General features: G+C 41.8%; 1 protein-coding gene across 2 annotated transcripts in view; it reads right to left on the bottom strand.

Annotated features, from left to right (window-relative positions):
• The window catches only part of ADAM23 (ADAM metallopeptidase domain 23), a 159,072-nt gene extending 138,327 nt beyond the window's left edge, over positions 1–20,745 (bottom strand). For both annotated transcript variants that reach the window (XM_036858829.1, XM_036858830.1), the window contains exons 1-2: positions 20,235–20,745; positions 18,899–19,116 (exon numbers count right to left, since the gene is read on the bottom strand). In XM_036858829.1, the coding sequence (XP_036714724.1) occupies positions 18,899–19,116; positions 20,235–20,448 (432 nt within the window). In that variant the 5' untranslated portion in view covers positions 20,449–20,745. The remainder of the gene's footprint in view (positions 1–18,898; positions 19,117–20,234) is intronic.
• Between the last annotated feature and the right edge of the window lie 767 nt (positions 20,746–21,512).

Below are 21,512 nucleotides of genomic sequence, written 5' to 3'. Positions count from 1 at the left end.
CTTGCTGGTTAACCTCGCAATAAAGCTCGCTCTTTCCTCCAAAGCCAGCGCCATAGTACTGGCTTCTGTACACGTCGGGCAGCCGGCTCGGTAACAATCCTTCCTCGCATCTCTCCAACCTCTGTTTCCGTCATGACATCTCCTTCTCTGACTCTCATTGCTGTAAGGACCCTGTGATGACACTGCCCGCTCAAATATTCCAGGATAAACTCCCTATCTCAAGATCCTTAACTTAATCACATCTACAAAGTCTATTCTGCCATGTGAAATATTGTGATTTATAAGAAATATGTATATTTGGTCAGATGACCAAAATATTTTTTCATATATATTTGATCTTCATCCACAGTTCCTGGCTCACAGCTCCCTGGGAATTTCCTGGGCAATAAGAGCAATAGGAGAATCTTTTGTCATAATATTTGGTCTCTGTCCTTAGTTCCTGAAAGTACTTCAGAGCCATAAAGGTGTCCTGTTATTCATAACAAGCCCTTTTTCACCACAACTAAGTTTTTGTTCATGAGGTGACTTTTGGAAAGCACCTAAAGATGGGGGCTGGTTGCTGGGGAACCAACCTTGAAGGGAGAGTTGGAACTTTCAGTTCCACCCTTTGACCTCCGGGGAAGGGAGAGAGGCTGGAGGTTCAATGGCCAATGATTTCATCAACCAGTCCTATGCAATGAAGTTCCATAAACACAACAGAAAAAGGAGGTTCAGAGAGCTTCTGGGTTGGTGAACGCACAGAGATTCGGGGAGAGTGGTGCGCTCGGAGAGGGCATAAAGGCTCCACACCCTTTCCCCATACCTTGCCCTCTGTATCTCTTCTGTCTGGCTGTTCCTGAGTTGTATGCTTTTATAATAAACCAGTGATCTAGTAAGCAAAATGTCTCTCTGAGTTCTGTGAGTTGCTCTAAGCAAATTAATCGAACCCAAGGAGGAGGTCATGGGAACCTCTTATTTATAGCCAGTCGGTCAGAAGCACAGGTGATAACCTGGGTTTGCAACTGGCATCTGAAGTGTGGGGGAGAGGGGTAGTCCTTTAGGACTGAGCCCTTAGCTTGTGGGATCTGACACTAACTCCAGGTAAATAATGTCAGAACTGAGTTGCAGTCTCAGATACCCTGCTGGTGTCCTGAGAACTGCTTGTTGCTTTGGGAAACCTCCTCCACACATTAGAATCTGGTGATCAGAACCACCTTTTACCTACACATAAGGTAACATATTCACAGTTTCTGGGATTAGGATGTGGACATCTTTGGGAGGCCATCATTCTGTCTGCCATGATTCCTCTCCTTTTCTAGCTCACCCACCCCACCACATCATCAACAATCTGGAGGCTCCACCCCTAAAATATACCCCAAATCAACTACTTCCCTGTAATTCCTCTGCTACCACCTTAGTGCAGGGCCATACAGACTCTGCCCTGGACAACTGTGAGCATCTCTTAACTGGTCCCCTTGCTGCCACTCTTGCCCCTCTGCAGTCCATCTATAAAGCTGCCAGGATGATCTTCTTAAAATACAAATCGTATAATGTTATTGCCTTGTTTAAAACTCATCAGTGGTTTCCCACTATAACCAGAACAAAATTCTAATAGATACTTCATCCTCTGGTCCCTTCTCACCTTTAAAAAATAATGGAGAAGAAATAATGCAATTTTTTTCCTTCACAAAATTTCTCTCCATCCCTCACTTCCACGGCCTTGTATGCTGACAGCAGCTCTTTGCAGCTCATCAAAGGGAGGTACGTGTGTTTGAGCTGTCCTTCCGGGTCTCCCCAGACGTAGAAGACAGCAAATTACCACATAATGCTAAACCTATGCCCTCCCTCTCCAACTCTGTTTTAACTGTACATTCCTGCTAAAACTACCAGAAAATTTAAAATATATAAGAAATGAAAATCAAGAGATAGAGGGAAGAAAGGAAGGAGCACAACATAGTATAATATATTCTTCACATTTCGTAACAGGCAGACAAAAGATAATGTCTTAGGTTGATGGATCTAAAAATAGTGCAGATAAATTATTTAACGTTAAGAGAACTAAAAATAAAAGTTTTTTTATTCCTTTGGGGAATGATGGGAGAGAGACTTACACTTTTCATTTTATTTTTGATGAACTCTGAATTCTTCGACCATGTAAATAAATACAGTAAAGCAGCTACTGATTTTGCACAAATATTTACACTAATTTTACCCAAGAGGGTGTGCATGTTTATATATGCACATTGGTCATCAGTTTTTCACCTATTGTAACATTTCTTCCCTCTGATTCCCAACACTGTTCTTTGGAATTCCCCCACCGGAAACCGTCCCACCAAGGACTTCTTGCTAATAAATCAAAGGGCACTATGACCCCACTAGCAACCTCTCTGTGGAAAATTGCTCCCTAGGCCCTCTTCTGCCTCTGTTTCCCAAAAGCTCTTTCCTCCCTGAATCACCTCACACCAACTACTTCTGGAGCCAGCTATTCTTCTCACACTTTCAAATAATGAGTCTACACTTTATAATTCCTAGTCTTTTTCCAACATGCCAGAATCTCGGGAAGCAGCTACTCCAAAAATGCAGGCATTGCTTGGAATAATAAACAATCCCTAATTCAACCACCAGTATCCGTATTTCATTGCCTCTTATGAAAGCCCAGTCACCTCTCATTGGAGGATATTTCACAGAATTTTAGGATCAATAAAGGGTTGGAGAGATTTTTTTCATGTGGATATCACCCACATCAAAATAGCCTGAGATATAAAAATGCAAACCACTGGACCCCATACAGACCTACTAACTCAAAATGTTTTCAACAACCTCCCCAGGTAGTTCCATGCACACAAAAGTTTGAGATTCCCCAAATCAACCCAATCTAATTATTTCTGAAATGAAGAAAGTTAAATCCAGAGAGTAAATGACTTGTCCAAAATTGCCCACTTAGTATGCAACCAATTCATTATTCTAGTCATACATATTCTGGTACCCTTTTAAAGGAACCTGTGAGATAAAACATGCACTAGAAAGAAACTACCTCAACATAATAAAAGCCATATAAGAAAAACCCACAGCTAACATCATACTCAATTAAGAAAAACTGAAAGCTTTTCCTCTAAGATCAGGAACAAGACAAATATGCCCACTTTTGCCACTTCTACTCAACATAGTACTGGAAGCCCTAGCCGGAACAATTAGGCAAGAAAAAGAAATAAAAGGCATGAAAACTGGGGGGGTGTGGGGGGGGAAGACATAAAATTATCACGGTTTATAGATGACAGGATCTTATATAAAGAAACCCCAAAGATTCCACCAAAAAAAAATCCTATTAGAACAAATAAATGAATTCAGCAAAGTTGAAGGATACAAAAACCAACACAGAAAACTTAGTTTCATTTTTATACACTAACAATGCAAAATCGTAAAAGGAAATAAAGACAGCAATTCTATTTACAAAAGCATCAAAAAGAAAAAGTACTTAGGAATAAACTTAACCAAGCAGGTGAAAGACTTGAACTCTGAAACTCTAAAACATTGATAAAAGAAATTAAATAAAACACAAATAAATGGAAAGACAGCCCATATTTATGGACTGGAAGACGTCAGTACTACCCAAAGCAATCTACAGATTCAGTGCAATCCCTGAATTAAAATCCCAATGATATTTTTTGCATGAATTGAAAAATCCATCCTAAAATTCATATGGAATCTCAAGGGACCCTGAATAGTCAAAACAGTCTTGGAAAAGAACAAAGGTGGAGGTCTCACACTTCCTGATTTCAAATTTTACTACCAAGCTACAGTAATCAAAACAGTATGATACTGACATAAAGATAGACATAAAGACCAATGGACTAAAGAGCCCAGAAATAAACCCTTGCATATATGGTCAAATGATTTTCAATGAGGGTGCCAAGACCATTCAACAGGAAAAGGACAGTCTTTTCAACAAATGGTGATGGAAGAAAAACTGGATATCCACATGAAAAAAAATGAAGCTGGACCCTTACACCATATACAAAAATTAATTAAAAGTGAATCAAGCGCTTAAACATAAGCCTTAAAACTATAGAACTCTTAGAAGAAAATATAGGGGAAAAGCTTAATGACACTGGATTTTGCAATGATTTCTTGGCTATGACACCAAAAGCACAGGCAACAGAAGAAAAAAATAGATAAGTTGAACTTCATCAAAATTAAGAACTAAATTTTAAGAGTAAAATATCAACTCACAGAATAAGAGAAAAACATATCTGATAGGCACTGATATTCAGAATATATAAAGAACTCCTAAAACTCAACTAGAAAACAAACAACCTGATTTTAAAATGGGGAAAGAATTGAATGGTCATGTCTCCAAGAAAGATATACAAATGGCCAAAAAGCAAATGAAAAGGTGTTCAATGTCACTAACCATCAGAAAAATGCAAATCAAAACCATAATAAGATACTATTTCACATCCACTAGGATGGCTGTTATTAAAAAAAAAAACAGTGTTGATATGGATATGGAGAAATTGGAACTCTTGTGCATTGCTGGTGGGAATGTAAAATAATGCAGCTACTATGGAAAATGTTATGGTCATTCCTCAAAATATTAAAAATAGAATTACCATATAATCCAGCAATTCCACTTCTGGGTATATACCCAAAAGAACTGAATGCAGAGACTCCAACAGGTTTTATATATCCATGTTCATAGCAGCATTATTCATAATAGCCAAAGGTGGAACAGCCCAAGTATCCATCAACAAATGAATGGGTAAACAAAATGTGGCATATACATAAAATGGAATATCATCCAGCCTTAAAAAGGAAAGAAATTTTGATATGTGTTACAACATGGATGAACCCTGAAGCCATTATGCTAAGTGAAATAAGCCAGTCAAGAAAAGACAAATACTTTATGATTCTAGTTATATTAGGTACTTAAAATAGTCAAATTCACAGAGACAACAAAATAAACTGTTGATTACCAGAAGCCAGGGAGAGGGAGGAATGGGGAATAAATATTTAATAGGTACAGTTTCAGTTGGAGAAGATGAAAAGCATTCTGGAGCTGGACGGTGGTGATAGCTGCACAATAATGTGAATATACTTAATACCCAGAAATGTACACTTAAATGGTTAAAATGGTAAATTTTATGTTATATCTATTTTACCACAATAAAAAGAATTAACATGCAAAAACTGAACTACTCATCTTTCTTTCTCTTAAACATTATTTTAAACAAATAAGATTTGTTTTATTCATCTAACAATTAGCAAATCTCAGCTTCCAGCAAAACATCTCCAAATACTCCTTTTGAGCAATTTTCTTCTCAGAGCTTCAGCTTATACCCACCTTTCTGTGATCATCCACTCCCTGTGAAATCCAATGGTTACAGTACAATGTTTCCTTTAGCTCTGATATTAAGTGCTCCCTCCGAAAATTCTGTGAAGACTCCTGTCCCCACCAGGAAGCTTGTCTTCTTTGGCCTCAAGCAATTTCCCCAGCTAGCAAAGAAAGCACTGCTCTTCATGGAAGTAAAACCTGTGGCACTGCTACAACAGCCATAACCCTTCTCTTGTTCAGCCCATTGTCTGCTGACCTCAGAAGCACCATCTATCTTTTTTCAAATAAATAATAAAGTATAATCTTTTGACAAGCCATTGACACATCAAAAGCATTTTTGCACAGTACAAGGTAATCTTGAACTTGTCACAAGGTCAACAAATATGTTTGGGTGTTATTCTTGTTTTGAGTTTTATTGTTACAATTAAAAAATACTCCATTTTAATTGTATGGTCTATGGTTTGAAAATAGGAAAAATCAAAAAATTTTAATTAAAATGTGAATGGGACAAAGTAGGTAAACCTATTTTTTATAATATTTTTAAGCCATGAGTGAAAGTGATGTTTAAATCTTATTAGTTTTCCTAAGTTGTGTGTTTAAACACACAAACATAAATAGCACTTCCTGCTATCAAGTTAACAACTAGCAGTAGTTTAGTTTTCGTCAGTGACTACGTTATGATTAGGAGAGGAAAAAAGTCACTCTGAGTGAGATGGGAAGCTCTTGCAGGTTATTGAGCTGAAGAGTGGCATGATCCCAGTTAGTATTTAAAAGAATCACTTTGCCTGAAGTGTGTAAAACAGACTAGAGCCAGACTGACAGGAATAGGACAAAAGCAGGGATAAGAGGTAGGAAGATATTTTAATAATACAAGCGAGAGGTAATGGTAGATTAGACCAGGTTGGCAGCAATGGAGACAGTGAGAAATGGTCAGATTCTGAACAGCTCTGAAGGGAGAACCAATAAGATTTCATGGCTTGGGGTAATGCTTAAAAGAAATAGAAGGGTTAAGTCTCTTGAGCTTAGCTAGAAGAAGGATCTTCTATTTAATCAAATGGGAAGAACGTGGAAGGGGCAGGTTGGGGTAGGAGATATTAGAATCAAAAGTTCTGTTTTGGATGTATTAAGTGTGAGTTGCCTATTAGATATCCAAGTGGAGATACAAGATAAATAGCTGGATATGTAGTCTGGGTATCAAGGGAGAGATTATGCTCTCTGTGAAAGAACCAAGATTTTTAAATGTTACACGACAAAGAAGTGTTTCATACAAATTAATCAAATAAGTTCCCAAACTTTCAACACATTAGGGTGTTAAAAACATGTCAGGGGAAAGCCAGAAATTCTAGAAAACTAAAATGGAAAAACAATTTAAGATCTGATAAACAGACAGGATAGTTTATAAATATACTATTCGGGTAATAATCTTAAAGTGCATCAGCAGATCTTAAAAGGATTAATGTCCCAAATAAAAGAATTTAAAAAATACATATATATTTCTTTAGAAAGGGAAACAAAAATAGTTAACTATTTCCAAAAAATGTTTTATGCACTGTTGCAAAGCCAAAAATAACAAGACAGCATCATCCCAATGTCCCAGTGGTTCTGAAGGGAACACGTGATTGCTTTTATGCTGCCCAGGAGAGATAAATGCCTCGAACTATGGTCTGAACATTCTACAGAGATGAAAGTCCACTACATTGTACAGGGCAGACCATAGTAATTAACAAGAGTTCACTAACTATTTTTAGCCATGATTTATAAGAGAAGGGGAGTCAGTGTATGAACTTCTCTTGGTTAAGGCAGTTAAGAGGCAAAGCCCAAAATTTCACGTCTTGGTCATAACCTGTTCAATAATACCACAGTGTCCCAATAAACACAGAATTGTATTTCTGATGTTTTTACCCTGCTAAATGTTTCTGGCTGTGAGGACTACATACTATTCTATTTGTCATGGTTTTATGACTGTTACACTCCATTCCAAAGCCAGAAAATTACCAGTGGCAGCCAAAAGTATTTCTTGGGTTTTGTTTTGTTTGGCGAATTGGGGGGAGGAGAGATGGGTGGCTCTCCGACTGGGACATTTCTAGGGGAAATTATCATACAAATGTGTGCTACTTATAGTGTTTGGTGCCACACCATACCCACGTTGGCAATTAGCTAGACAGAGAAAACCTTACAACTCGCCAAAATGCCGGATTCCAAGCCTGCCCTGAGTGCACTGATCATTGGCAAAGATTTAGGGAAAACTCCTCTATCTCACAGAGTACAAATACCATGTATACACCCTGCTGTTTCCACGTGGTTTAGAGGGTTGCAGCCTCCAAGGCATCTCAGTACATCCTTGAGTATTTATTCCTGCATAAGCACTCCAGTCTCACCTGAGGTGAATCAGTCAAGTTCATCAGCAGCCACAAAACCGGGAAGACTCTGAGAGTCACCTCTCCCCACAAATGTCCTCACCATTACTTCTAAACCCACCTTCTTTTCTAATAAAACAACCCCTTGTTCATAAAAGAGCAGTTCACAGCTTGGATCCCCTAGGCCTCTAGTCAGTAGTTAACAGATAACATTTACTGAGTACTTCCTACATGCCTGGCACTGTGCAAACCACTTCACATGGGTGATCCCATTTTGGTCAAGCACAGCCTCTGGGGTGGGCACTATTATTAGGTCCATGTTATTGTTTAAAAAAAAAAAAAAGCTGGAGCTCAGAAAGACTAAGTAACTTGCCCAAGTCTAAATAGCTGCTATTAGCAGATCTGTCAGACCCCTGACCCTTGACTCCCCATCCATTCTTCTCCCACTATGTGGGAAAGGAGTTGAAGATAAATCAACTAAAATCTGACATTCTAAACTGCCTAGTGTGGATCATATTTATCCCACAAATAAATGCCTATACTGTATCATTAAAATACCAATTTCCCTGCTTTGCCCTGAAATAATATCACGTCTGTGTGGGAACACTGGTAATCACATGCTGGCAGAAAGTTTAAATTGGGTGTTAGTGAAAAAGAGAAGGTAAATTAACCAGTTCTTAGTAGATTCAGCTTGTTCTGAAGACCTATTTCTTCATGCTGCATGCAGACTTCTATACTAGAAAATAGTTTTTAAAAATTTAAAGACTCTTCTAGAATGGTCAAATGTCTGACACATAATTTGGAAATACCAAACATGAATACCCTTGTTCAGTAAATAAAGCAGAAGGGGAATCTGATAGAGGGAAAAGAAAGTTAAGGAAGATCAACCAGCAAAGGTAGTAAGATAAGCAAAACACTGTAAAAATGGCAGCATTTTAAACAAGATTATTTATCTGGTGTATTCATTTAGGAAAAAAAAAAGTCAAGAAAACCAGCTGGTTGCAGAGGAGTATCAGGGGAGGTGTGTATGTGGCTGTGTCCCCATGGTGTGATTAATTCATAGGCCCTTATCATCAAGAGGAAAGGTGTCTAAAAGGGTCAGAAACTTCCCTAGTCAACCCCCAGATGTGCTGTGATACGAGAACAAGGGCCTGGAAGTCTACAGACCAAGGCTCTGGTCATTCTGGCCATGCCAATAATTCCCAAGACCTAGAGCAACTGACCTGGCCTCTTTGGACTTAGTTTTATCATCTAGAACACAGAAATAATAATCATCTAATAAAAAAAAATTTGTTTTATTGCCGTGAGGATCATGTGAGATTATAGATATGAAAATGCCTCAACAAAACTGTTTAGGTTCACTGCAAAGTGAATATTGTATTTGTTACTACCAGTGTATTGTTGAGTGAGTACAGGTTGGTTTAATGCATTCTATCTTCTTAGCTGAAAAAGCAAAGGGCAAGGAGGCACATGCAGGATGGAAGACTCCTCTAAGTGTTGACTGATTTATATTATTAATGGAGGCCATCTGCAACACAACTATTAACTATTATGGTATATGGTATTCACAAGCCTGTTTGCAATTAAAAGACAGCACAAAGCACCCGATTAAGTGATCCAGACTACAACTTGATATAGCAAATTTTTGAACATCCACAATAAGGGAAAGGAAGCACTGGAACAGATATTAGAATTCAGTAGATACTCAAAAATGAATGGTTCTGAAATGTTTTGTATGATACGCCTCTAGGTGTGCTTCGATTTGACTTCTAAAATTAATCTTTAGCCCCACTGAGGGCAGAAGGAGGTGGTCCAAGGGCATGTGATTACCTTGTTCCCCCTCCCACCTAGGATTTAAAATGTGCCAAAATGACTCCCTCACGTGGACACTGCCATGCAAATAAGAAAGAGATGAATGTCCCCAACTATATAATAATAGATCAAAGCTAAAGGGCAATACAGTCACTGGTTATAGGCTCCCATTTACACTTCTCTGTTCATTGGTTTGTTTGAACCTAACTCTCTGTAATTAGTGTCTATCAGTAGAGGAGACTTATTTGAATTTCTATCCATTCCATGTCTAAATAGAAAGCTTTGAGAACATTTAGCGTTAAGGTAGTTCTTGTTGACAAATAAACAGCTTTTACAATAGACTTGAACATAGAGTTCGAATTCACTAATTTGTAATGTTCCAGATGAGGAAAGTAGCCTCTGTCTACTCTTTAACCAGAGAAGACAACAATATAACAAAACCTTATTTGGAGCACGGAGCTAATTCACAGGTCTGTCTCTGTCCAGACTGGGTACCTGGTGATGGAGGATGGACCACTCACGTACTCTGTGAAATGCAAAAACTGTACCTTGATTTGCTGTGAATGAACGTAATTGTTTTTAACTTCTCATTATTCTAACTAAAATAACTGGATCTACCCTTTTATAATAGAATTCCTAGCATTGGATTTGATTAAAATTGTACTGAACTTATATAAATTCTAAACACAAAAACTCCTTTGTAAAATTGCAAAATTCAGATGCTAGGTGGATTATGAATGAATGAATGATGTGAATGAATGAGTCTTTCATAAGACTATGGATACCCACATCATTTGTGAATTGAATACTTCGTGTGAATAAAGCTTTATGATTACATACATATTTGAGAGGAATAAATTATTTTCATTCAGAAAACTTATTCTCTAGGAGCAATTAATTACTCAGATCCTAAAGATGGAGAGGAAGGACCTTCTGAAGCAGGAATTTAACAGTATTTGAACCTAAAACAAAAGCCTGAGAACACATAACTGACAGTTTGGGTTACTGCTACTGATCACAAGGGTTTTCCATAACTAGCCCCAGAATTTGGACAGATATCAGTGGAACTGTCCAGATAAAATTACCTCCTGCCATGCACTGACCTGGGTAAACAGGCCTGGAAAAAATGCTGAAAGGAGAATGGACCAGCAAATGTTTAGTATTCAGAAGGGGGGCAGGGGCAACAGCTCTCCTCCAGAGCATTTCACTTTCTCCCCTTCACTCCACAAGGAAAATTCATCTGCTGAAATCATGCTTGTTGCATGTGGATAAAAGGAGTCACATGATGCACTAAGTGTTCCAGGAAGATTAATCTGTCAGCAGTGGGACTGATGGATTGACAGAGCAAGACAGAGAGAGACAAGAGGCGATGACAAGAACACAATACAGAGGAGGAGGGAAGGACGGATTTGGGAGAAACGTCAGGACTTAATATGTGACTATTTATAGACAGAAGATGAAGGAGAGAAAAGAGTCAACGAGGACTCCCAAGGTTCACTCTCAGGTGGCTGGGAAAATAGCACTACCACTGAGAAAAGTGAGCAGGGCAACCAGGACAGCTCTCTTCCTGCCTGTCTTTACCCTCAGCCCGCGTGAGGCCACCAACCCTAGGCAAAGCCACTGAGCAAATAACGCTCTTGTTATTTTTTGACTGGCTATAGAGAGAAGGATAGTGGCCCAATCTGTTAACAAAACCTGAGAATAAGTGAAGACAGAATGACACAAGTAGTTATATAGTTAGCAGGAAGGAGCCAACCCAGGAGCAGAGAGAGCAGAAAACATTACGTAGGGACACATGCAGGCTAAAGCAAGACCTCGGACAGCACGACGTACTGCTGGAAAGCATGGCGGCCATCAAATCAATCCAGCTGGGTGAAATGATCAAAAATAGTCCAGACTTTGTGGGAGAGAAGAATCAAAGACTAGGGTCCAAACTCAAATGCCTACAGGAGCCGGGGGAGTAACAGAAATGAGGACGGGTGGCGTTCGGCAACAAGGAGTGCAGGTGGGGGCCACTGAAACAGCACGCGCCCACCCCATCTAAAGAGGAACCACAGTAGGTAGGTTACTCTCACCCAAGATCGTAGGCCCCATCTTCCAATTCTTCAAGAGCAACCATCCCAGCCACCATTCTCCACCACGTACGCTATTTCATCTTCTTCGAGCACTCGTCAATACCTGAAATCTTTGTGCTGCTGTTGTTCTTGTGTTTATGGTCTGTCTCCTCCCACTAGAAGGTAAGCTCCCTGAGGAGCCACAGAATTGTCACTCAATCAATGCTCAACCAGTCACGGGATCACCTCCGGATGCATCAGGAGGTGAGCCATTTGATACAAAATAAATTCAAACCCTTGATCTCTTCACAGTCTTCACAGCCTTTCCCCTTCGCCGCCTGCCGTACCCTACACACCCTAGTCTCTCTCCAGCCTGGACTTTGCAAAGGATAAGACCTGGATTCATGAGCTTCCCTGGTGGCACAGTGGTTAAGAATCCGCCTGCGGGGCTTCCCTGGTGGCGCAGTGGTTGAGAATCTGCCTGCCAACGCAGGGGACGCGGGTTCGAGCCCTGGTCTGGGAAGATCCCACATGCTGCAGAGCAAACAGGCCCGTGAGCCACAATTACTGAGCCTGCGCGTCTGGAGCCTGTGATCCGCAACAAGAGAGGCCGCGATGGTGAGAGGCCCGCGCACCATGATGAAGAGTGGCCCCCACTTGCCGCAATTAGAGAAAGCCCTCACACAGAAACGAAGACCCAACACAGCCATAAATAAATAAATAAAAAATTTAAAAAAAAAAAGAATATCCTTTAAAAAAAAAAAAAAAAAAAAAAAGAATCCGCCTGCGAATGCAGGGGACACGGGTTTGAGCCCTGGTCAGGGAAGATCCCACATGCCACGGCGCAACTAAACCCGTGCACCACAACTACTGAGCCTGCGCTCTAGAGCCCACGAGCCACAACTACTGAGCCCACAGGCCTAGAGCCCGTGCTCCGCAACAAGAGAAGCCACCACAATGAGAAGCCCACACATCGCAACGAAGAGTAGCCCCCGCTCGCCGCAACTAGAGAAAGCCCGCACGCAACAACAAAGACCCAACTCAGCCATAAATAAATAAATAAATATATATATTTTTTAAAAAAGACCTGGGTTCGAATCCTGACTCTGTCTGCCACTTACTAGCTGTTTGTCCTTTTTGAAGACACTAATTATAACTCTCAACTGCTACATCTGACAAACATGTATTGGATTTCTAGAGGAATCAAGTGAGCTTTTTAAAAATTGACCATGAATGTAACAATGATGTCCAATTCTTTTAAATTTCCCACGCTTGGGTTTCCCCTTCTCACACTCACCACACTGTCTCCAGCCGGGCAGAGCCTTTGCCTGCTGACTGTGGGCCCCTCTCCACCTCCTCCACCCTCCACCCTCTTTCCACCTCCCGAAAACTTGTCTCCTAGTTGCTCTTTAGGGCCGGCTCCATTGTTTCTTCCTCTCTCAGGTTTTCTTTGACTTTCCTGAGTCCCCACAGCCCTTTGTTCCTACAACTAGCAATGCACTGACAGGAACCACACACACACCGCCAGCTGCCTTGTTTCTGATGCCCAGCAAGTCACGAGCAAAGGTCGGGACTGAGAGTTACTCTTCCTCGCTCTTCCCAGGGTCTAGCACAGTGCCTAATTCAAAACAGATATTGGCCAAGCAGAACTGAACGCCTCACAGATGTAAATCTGATTGACTGGAAACTATATGAGTGGACACCTTGGGCTCCACCATTGAGAATTAACCAGTAGCAATGACAAAATCTCCCACATGGCCAGCTTGTGATTATCCATGTTAATGGTAGGTGACAGTGATAGGGATAATCTAAGAATTGTTAATACAGGTATTCTCATGATTTTAGGGAGTGTAAGTGTGATTTATGCAGTGCGAATAACTTGAGACCAAAATTCTCTCTCCTGCCGCTCTGTCACAGTGCCAAAAATGCTTAACAGTAACTTAAGGCGCTTTTGAATGTCAATTTGATTACAACATGAAATTTCACAGAAAGCACTGCACTCTTTCTAACATAGGAGTGTTCAACCATCGATTCATTCAACAGATATTTACTGACAGCCTACTATATGCCAGGCATTACAAGGAAAACCATTACAAGCCTGAATTCTACGTACTACAATTCTGTAATGACTGCTTAGGAAGACCTAGAAAACTTGGGAAAGCCGCTGAGGCCAATACCAAAGTTTGTATTACCAAATAAACTAATAGTTGTCACACGACCAGTTCTAAGGACCCAGTATTTCTTTCTGCTGATCCACACCAAGAGCAATGGGGCAGCTGGCTTCTGGATGGTCAAGAAACATGGAACCAGCTTTGTCCTGAAGCAGAGTAGGAAGTGATGATAATCATCGTGATCTAAATTTACTTAAACTTCTCTCTTCTCTCTCTTCAGCCTGGGGCGGTGGGAATAGGTGTGATGAAAGAAACAACTTTTGTTTTTCTGAGTTGCTGCCGAGACATTTTACAGACTGGAAACCCTGCTCACACCTAGAGTCTGGATATTTAGATAAGGACTGCACTTTGGGATTCCTACCATAAGTCCCTCTCTGCTTTCCCCAGATGCCTTTTAAAATAATCACTTAGAGTTAAGCCTGTGAAAAGTTAGTGACCTCTGACCCAACCACGTTATAAGTGATAGATGCTTGCTACCCTCTCTATCTTCTGCTTATTGGTGACCTGGGACAAAGGACTGTCCTTCCCCACCCTCTCTTCGTTCATTGCCCCCCAACCTTTTCTGGGATCTGTGAATAATAAATCTTGTGACTCTGCTTCTTTTGTGTGGGTGTATTGAAACTGTGTCTTCAATCAAAACGACCCAGTGGTTTTCACTTCCCCAAAGTGGAAACTTGGATGCCGAGGGAGCTACTTGCCGACCCGTGTGGGTGGCTTGTGCCCCCTCATTCAGCAGGTCATAATCTGTGTGTTCTTAATTCAATACACCGGGTCCAACTCCCCAACACAGTAGGGAAGGTAACAAAAGACTGAGCCATATCTCAAGTCCAAGGAGATGACTTTCATCTCTCCCCAGACCCTGTGCTGTACATAATGTACCTCTTCCATCCTTTCCCAACTGCAAGAGAAGAGAATCTAAATAAGTAGGATTCAAGGCAAGTAATTTTTGACTAAAGGCAAGTTTCAGGAAAAGGTTTGAAGGGGAGCAGAATATACTATCCCAAAATATGCCTCTTTGGCATAAACATTATTTTCGGCTTGTTATTTTTAAGAAACAGTGGACACAGGAGCAGCTCTGTAAACCAAGCAGAAGTTACTCTTCTGTAAGAGACATTTATATTTATAAGAAATCTCCATTTGTAAGGGTGTTTCCCTCTCTGTACCAGAAAGAGGAGGATACCCGAAATCTCCAGAAACACATTATCAGCGTAAAAGGCAACGATTTAAATCTGTGTAACAACCTTACCCTCATTGACTGTGCTTTTCCTGATAGCCTCCCATCACTGGCTCCCCAACATCTTGTCTTTAGCTGGACAGTTATTTAAGCTGATGGCTGGGCCATCTCAAAGTTACTCAGTTTTCCTGAGTCTCTCCCATGTACACAGGAGGCATACATGTCATTAAACTTCTAATTTTCTCCTGTTAACCTGTCTTTTATTACAGGGTGTGTCTCAGCCAAGAACCTGGAAGGGTAGAAGAAAAATTATTTTTCTTTCTCCACAGGTTCCTTAACATTCTCAGGAATAGATCTCATAGGATTATCTATGAATGAATTAATTAATTAACCTAAATTGTTTCTGCCTCTTTTTAAATGTATATTTTATCAAAATATTGCATTAATGGTTGATAAAATGCTTATGTTTAGTAATCATAAAATTCCATCTATGCTTGTAAAAGTTCTACAGGTGAAGAAGATAAGTCTTGATAACAAAGCAAAACGAAATGTTTCCATTTCAGACCCTATTACTTCTATATGGTGGTAAATTAACCTCCTAGTTAGTAAGAAAAAAATTACAATAAATCATCAGAAAATAAAGCTGTCTATAAAGAAACCTGAATTGGGTTAAGTGCCAAAACTCAAAAAACATAACTGTTTAGATCTGAGATGACCATGTTCCCAGTCTGCTCTGGACCATCTAGGTTTATGCCAATTATCCTGGCATAATTATTAAGCGTGCCTACTTTCACTCTCAAAAAATGTCACAGTTTGGACAATAAGTTATATAGAACCATACCTGGAGATAAAAAGATTCCTAAACAATCTTTGACAAAGAAAACTTTAAGATTTTCAGAAACACTAGTATTACAGCCTGCTTTGCAGTCTGCTTTTAAACTTACCAGTTTTGAAAGAGTTAACAAACATCTTAAGTCTCACAACTGTAAAGTAGTAAGGCCTGCTCAACTTTAAATACTTACACAATAAATATGGAGCTCTGCCCTATAACCTATATCTGGGAATTTCCCTCTCCACCTCTACCCCCCAATCTAGGATTCCAGGAGAATGGCACAGTGATTCAGCATTTCTAAGGCATTCATTAAAATGTGCTTGGGTGCAATGAAATCAGGGGAGAAAGAAAGGTACTTAATACACAGATATTAAAATCAAAACTTCTTTTATAAAGGCAAAAATAATGAAATTCCATACTTTTTCTCTTACTGAAACATTTGGAAAGCAGCTGAATTGAGAAGTATCTCCCATCACTATGATTAGGCAAGTCATCCAAAGATAGAGCAGAAAGCATATGCAACACTTTTTGTCAACTAGTTCAAGAGATGCTTCAAAACAGAAGTGCAAGGGAAATCATAGAACACAGAGGGAAATTTCAGGGAACCCATACAGGAAGAACACTGTTTATCCCTGTATGAGAGTACTTTTTAGAATCTTGCTTATCTCATTCTTGTGTCTCCTGGAGGACAGACCTTGTCTTGTTCATCCTTGTACCCCTTATCTCTTATCTCTGAATATTCAGCATACTACTTTGCACGTGAGAAATGTGCAACAAATACTTGTTGAATCAAACTAATAAGAAAAGAAGAAAAATGCTTTCAAATATAATTTCTACATAAACATTTTTTTTTGAAGATAAAAGAAACCTAACCACTATGGGGGGTGGAAGTGGAGAGGTAAAATCATTCCAACAGCAAGTATGTGCTTCCTACTAAGAAATCTATTCCTCTACATGAGTGGCGCGTAAAGTTTTAACAACCTTACTATCAAAAAAATTCAGATACATTGTAGTCAAACCAAGTCCCACCAAACAAAGCAACCAAATAAGGTTAGACTAGAAGACAGGAGTTAGCCATAGCCACCGACAGCTGAGTTATTAGAGAAGTTCCACTAAAGTTCCCTTCAAGTCCAAAGTCGAGAGGGCTTGAGCATTCTTTAAAATAGGCTTTCAGGCCATTTTTTTTCTTCCTCCAGCACCTTATGCAAAGGCACTGGAATTTGAGAACTTGTCACTTAACCATAGAGGATCTTATTAATTAGTAGAAAAACCATAAAATGGGCCTCAATGCCTTTATCAAGAGGACCTTGGATTCTTCTTCCTTAAAGACACCACCCACTCCTCCTATCAACAAGACAAACGGGTAGACAGGATCCAGGAGTCAAGCCGTCAAGTTACATATGAGCAGATCAGAAAAGGGCCACGAGCAAAGAGTTCCCTTCATCTCAGCCAAGGCGGGTAGCAGCCACTTCACAGCACCGTGAAGCAAAGTTAAGTTCTCCAATAACATCCGATATGAAGGAAGCATTTTCTCAGAAGCCTGACTTGTAAATATTAAATATTCAGACCTCTTGAATTTTACATCAGCTGTTTTACAATCCTGGGAAAGTCACCTGAAGGCCTTAAATTTCTAACTCCCCATTTGTAAAATAGGAATAAATACTGTTACCACTTACCCATATTTTAGAAAACTAATAAAAACAATGATGCAAACCATAGATACTTTCCTTAAATTCTAGATGTTTAGACAATGACTGTTCTTCTCAACTGAACAGGTATAATCTGTAAGGGTTCAGAACGAGCCTCCCCCAAAGTGTGTCATTTTTGCATGAGGATTATTTTGAACTAAAGGCACAATCAAGACCCTGCAGGTTCAAGAGAAACTACTGCCCCTCCCTTAACTACCCAGCAGAACTTAAATTGAGGATTTTTCCCAGAAAAGAGTTATTACGAGAGATAAATTTTATCTAAGTGGCCCCATCTATATGGCAGGGCAAACATCTAATTACCAAACATCTGCTCTTTTTATTGTCCTGTGAATGACCCTCCTGTCTTTGGAAGCCCGAGGCCCCTATGCCATTCCTTAGCTCAGGATGGCATATACGCCTCATTTTACCTTTCTGTCTCTGAACCTCTCAGGTATGTGGGGCCTCTGACCCTCACATGTATACATATGAAATTAATTTGATTTTCTCCTGTTAATCTGTCTCATGTCAATTTAATTCTTGGACCAGCCAGAAGAACCTAGAAGGGTAGAGGAAAGTTTTCTTCCTATCCTACAAGTCCAAAGTAGAATATTTAACATACGGACTCTATTTTCTGCTCCTAATAAAGAAAAGAGGCACTGATAACCCATTGTGGACATCTGCTTGGGGTCCAAAATTTTATTAACTCAAATAATGACTAGTAAGCAGGAAAAAAAAGATCCCTTGAACTCTTTGGATATTAAGCACCTTCATCTTCCACTGAATGCCTTTTTAAAAATCAGAGACACTTTCTGAACCAATCTGCAAGTAAAGCTACTGCTCACAATGAATGCAGATAAAGTCTTGAAGGATTGTGCTGACCAAAACTGGTCTCTATACTATATAAATTGTTTGTTTATATTCACCATAATCTTTTAAAATGTCATATTGTTTACCTACTGAAAATATAACCAAAAAAAAGTATTTTTTTCCTACTGACCAACTGAAGAAAGAAAGAGGTTGTTTAAACTTAACCACTCAATTTCTAAGTGAAAGACTGATGGGGAATCTGCAGCCCAACAGCTTTTTATAGCAATTTTCTGGGCGCAGATTGAAAGCAGTTTTCGTCATGGGACGTAGAATACTGCACCCTTACATAAAGCCTCGCAGATAAAAGTCAGGACCATCAAAATATTCTCTTAACTACTGTTCAGTGTTCAATGCACCTACAAGAAAAATGGACCACATTTCAGCTGCTAAACTTATAAGGCGATAAGAAAATTCCAATTCCAGTTTAGTGTCAGAGAGGAAAGACAAACAGCAACACTATCCCAGTAGATCCCAGGTTAATTCCCTCCAGTTTCTCCCCTATCATAATATTAATTGGTTTCCTAATAAAATGCTGCAGTAACATTTGTGAAATCAGATTCTGGCAGAAAATCAAATCAAAGGACAACTAACTCTTCATGGCAGCCACTTTTGCATACCCAGACCCTGCCTACCTTGTTATGTTTTTCCTGGTGTCTTGCCTTCGTGTCAAGAACATGGTAAGGGCTTTCCGAGTCTTGGTTGATGTAATATACGAGTCTTGAAGGCAGTGTGATTTCCTTCTGCATTGCATTGCTGTAACTGCTATTACTGCTGCTATTCTGTTGCAATGTGTTGTCTTCATCTGCCAGGACTCCCAAATTGTTTTCTGCAGTTTCATTCCAATGCAGAGCTGGGGTTGGGGGGGGGGGGGGACACAAACATACACAAACACACACGTACCCTATAAATACATAAGTACTAAAATGCATTTTTCCATTAATTGCAAAAACAAAGTTTTCTACTTATAAGCAGGTAAGGCGTAGAGACACAGGAAAGCAAGTTATTGCAACAATGAAATGGCCTGGATAGGTTATCAGCCAATAAGGCTTATACAACAATGTACTGTTTATAGTCTTAAATCTATACTTCTAAGTATGGTGGTGGGGCTGAGGGGAAATGGACTTGAAGGAAGGGTCATTAAACGATCATGCTCAGGGATTCTGCCCCTCACCTGCCCCCCTTGGGAGTCTACAGAAGCTCAATGGGACTAGGATTATCCCACCTGAGAGCTAAGAACGCTCCACAGATAACTTGAGTGCTGAACTCATGAACACGGAATGTTAACTGATTCATTTAACAAAATGGACAATTCCCTTTTCTTTTAACTTTGAGATGAGCAAAAATCTTTTGCCATAGAGGGGTGCAGATGCTGGCAGCTTTCCAATTTCTTCTTATTTTCCTGCCTATGGGCAGCTATCTGCTGTCACTGATGTCCAATCATCAATGTATTGAACATCATATTATCTTCGTTGTTCATTATAATGACAAGCATTTTGAGAAATTACAAGCCAAAGGTTTATACCCCCGAAGTTTCCCTCCCCCACCTTAATTCCAACAGCAGTGAATAAACCCACTAGGCAATCTGAGGAAACACATTACCACTCTTCTCATCACATCCCCCCGCACTCACGTTCAGGCTCCACCACCCAAGAAAAAACTTGCTCCCTCGCTGCATTTCCCAACCACCGGTTTCCCCAAGTTGCACAGAGATCAGTTAGGGACCCCGCCTCCACTGAACACCTTCCAGTGGAACCGGCAGTAATTTAGTGAATGCAACAGAAAAATGGACTTCAAAAAGTGAACTGGAATGAACGCCGGTTTGGGAATGAGAGAGGTGGACAGGCAGAGAGAGGCTCGGAAAGGCCGAGCCCTGGACGTGTCCGGAGCGCACGGACCCGCGTGCCCTTCGCTCTCCTCTGCAGGGCCCCGTGGGCAAGGCAATGCAAAGGGCACCTGGGCCATACCCACCGCTGGGTGCAGCAGCCCGCCAGGCGCGGGGCCGGGATGAGGCGGCGAGCGGAGGCAGCAGGAGAAGTACGAGGAGCAGGCGGCAGGGCGGCGCGCGGGCCGGGGCGCGGACGGGCGCCGGGCCGGCGGGGCCGCCGCGGGAGCAGCTGGAGGCTCGGGGGAGGCTGGAGCCCTCCACGGGCGGCCGCCTGGAGCTGTTGCCGGGTGGCTTCATGGCTCATAGCTCCCGGGCGCCGCTCGGTGTGGCCAGCGAGAGCGCCGGGCTAGGCTGCGGGGAAGGCTGCGGGCGGAGCCGGTCACGCCGGCTCGGCGCGCATGGTGCGGCCGCGGACAGGGGGCTCGGAGCTCGGGGCTAGGGGCTGGGCGGCGCCCCCTCCCCTGCTCGCCTCTCAGCCCTTCCCGGGGTGGCTGCTGAAGAGTCCGGGGGTCCCAGTCGCTCCGCCAACTTGGAGCCTCCCCAGACGCTCCTCCCTCCCTGCGGCGGGCGCGGCAGCTCCAGTGACTGCGGGGGCTGCCGCTGGGGCTGAGGATGCTGAGGCGGCGAGCGGGAGCGAGCGGCGCGGGCGTGCGCCCCGCCCTCGAGAGCGCGCCCGAGCGCGGCTTCGCGTCCTGATGCTGATGCTGTTGCCTGGCACGCGACGCACTGCGCATGCTTCATTGTGGAAGAGAAAGGAGAGAGGGAAAAAAAAGGAGCAGAGTGATGCAGCATCAGAGGTGACGGTGGCACCTCCAGAGTTGGGGGCGGGGGAGAGAGGAAGCTGGCAGTCAGGGATTAGCCAGAGGGGAAGAAAGAAGTGTGTGGGGATTTCCAGGACAGAATGATCTGGAGGAAACAGCCAGCCAGAGAAATCGGCCTGCCTTTTCCACCACCCCAGACCTCACATACCCCCTCCTGTTCCAACCGCCACCTTCTCGGGTAAAACTTAGGCCAAGCATTTCCCTCTGAATCCTTTATTTATTTCCTTCCTGCAAATATATTGATATATAAAGGATTGCAGCCGGGGAGGTAAAAATAGCACTGCTCCTCATTCAGTTCGCCGGCAGCGCGGGGAACGAGGGCTGGTTGGCGCGTGGCGGGCTCGCTGGCCAGATGACGCCCAGCGGCCTTGCAGAGCTCAGGCGCAGGGATCCCCCCAGCTGGGCCCTCCACCCTGGACTCTGTCGCCCCGGCCTCTGTCGCCCGGGCCTCTGTCACCCAGGCTTGTGCCCAGGGCCTTTGCGGAAAGCAGATAGAGCTCAAAAGTTCAGAAAAGATGACTGGACGTGTTCCGGAAGGAT

This window comes from Balaenoptera musculus, chromosome 7 (assembly GCF_009873245.2).
Source record: "Balaenoptera musculus isolate JJ_BM4_2016_0621 chromosome 7, mBalMus1.pri.v3, whole genome shotgun sequence".
Taxonomy (NCBI): Eukaryota; Metazoa; Chordata; class Mammalia; order Artiodactyla; family Balaenopteridae; genus Balaenoptera; species Balaenoptera musculus.
This window is presented reverse-complemented; position numbering and strand designations above follow the sequence as displayed.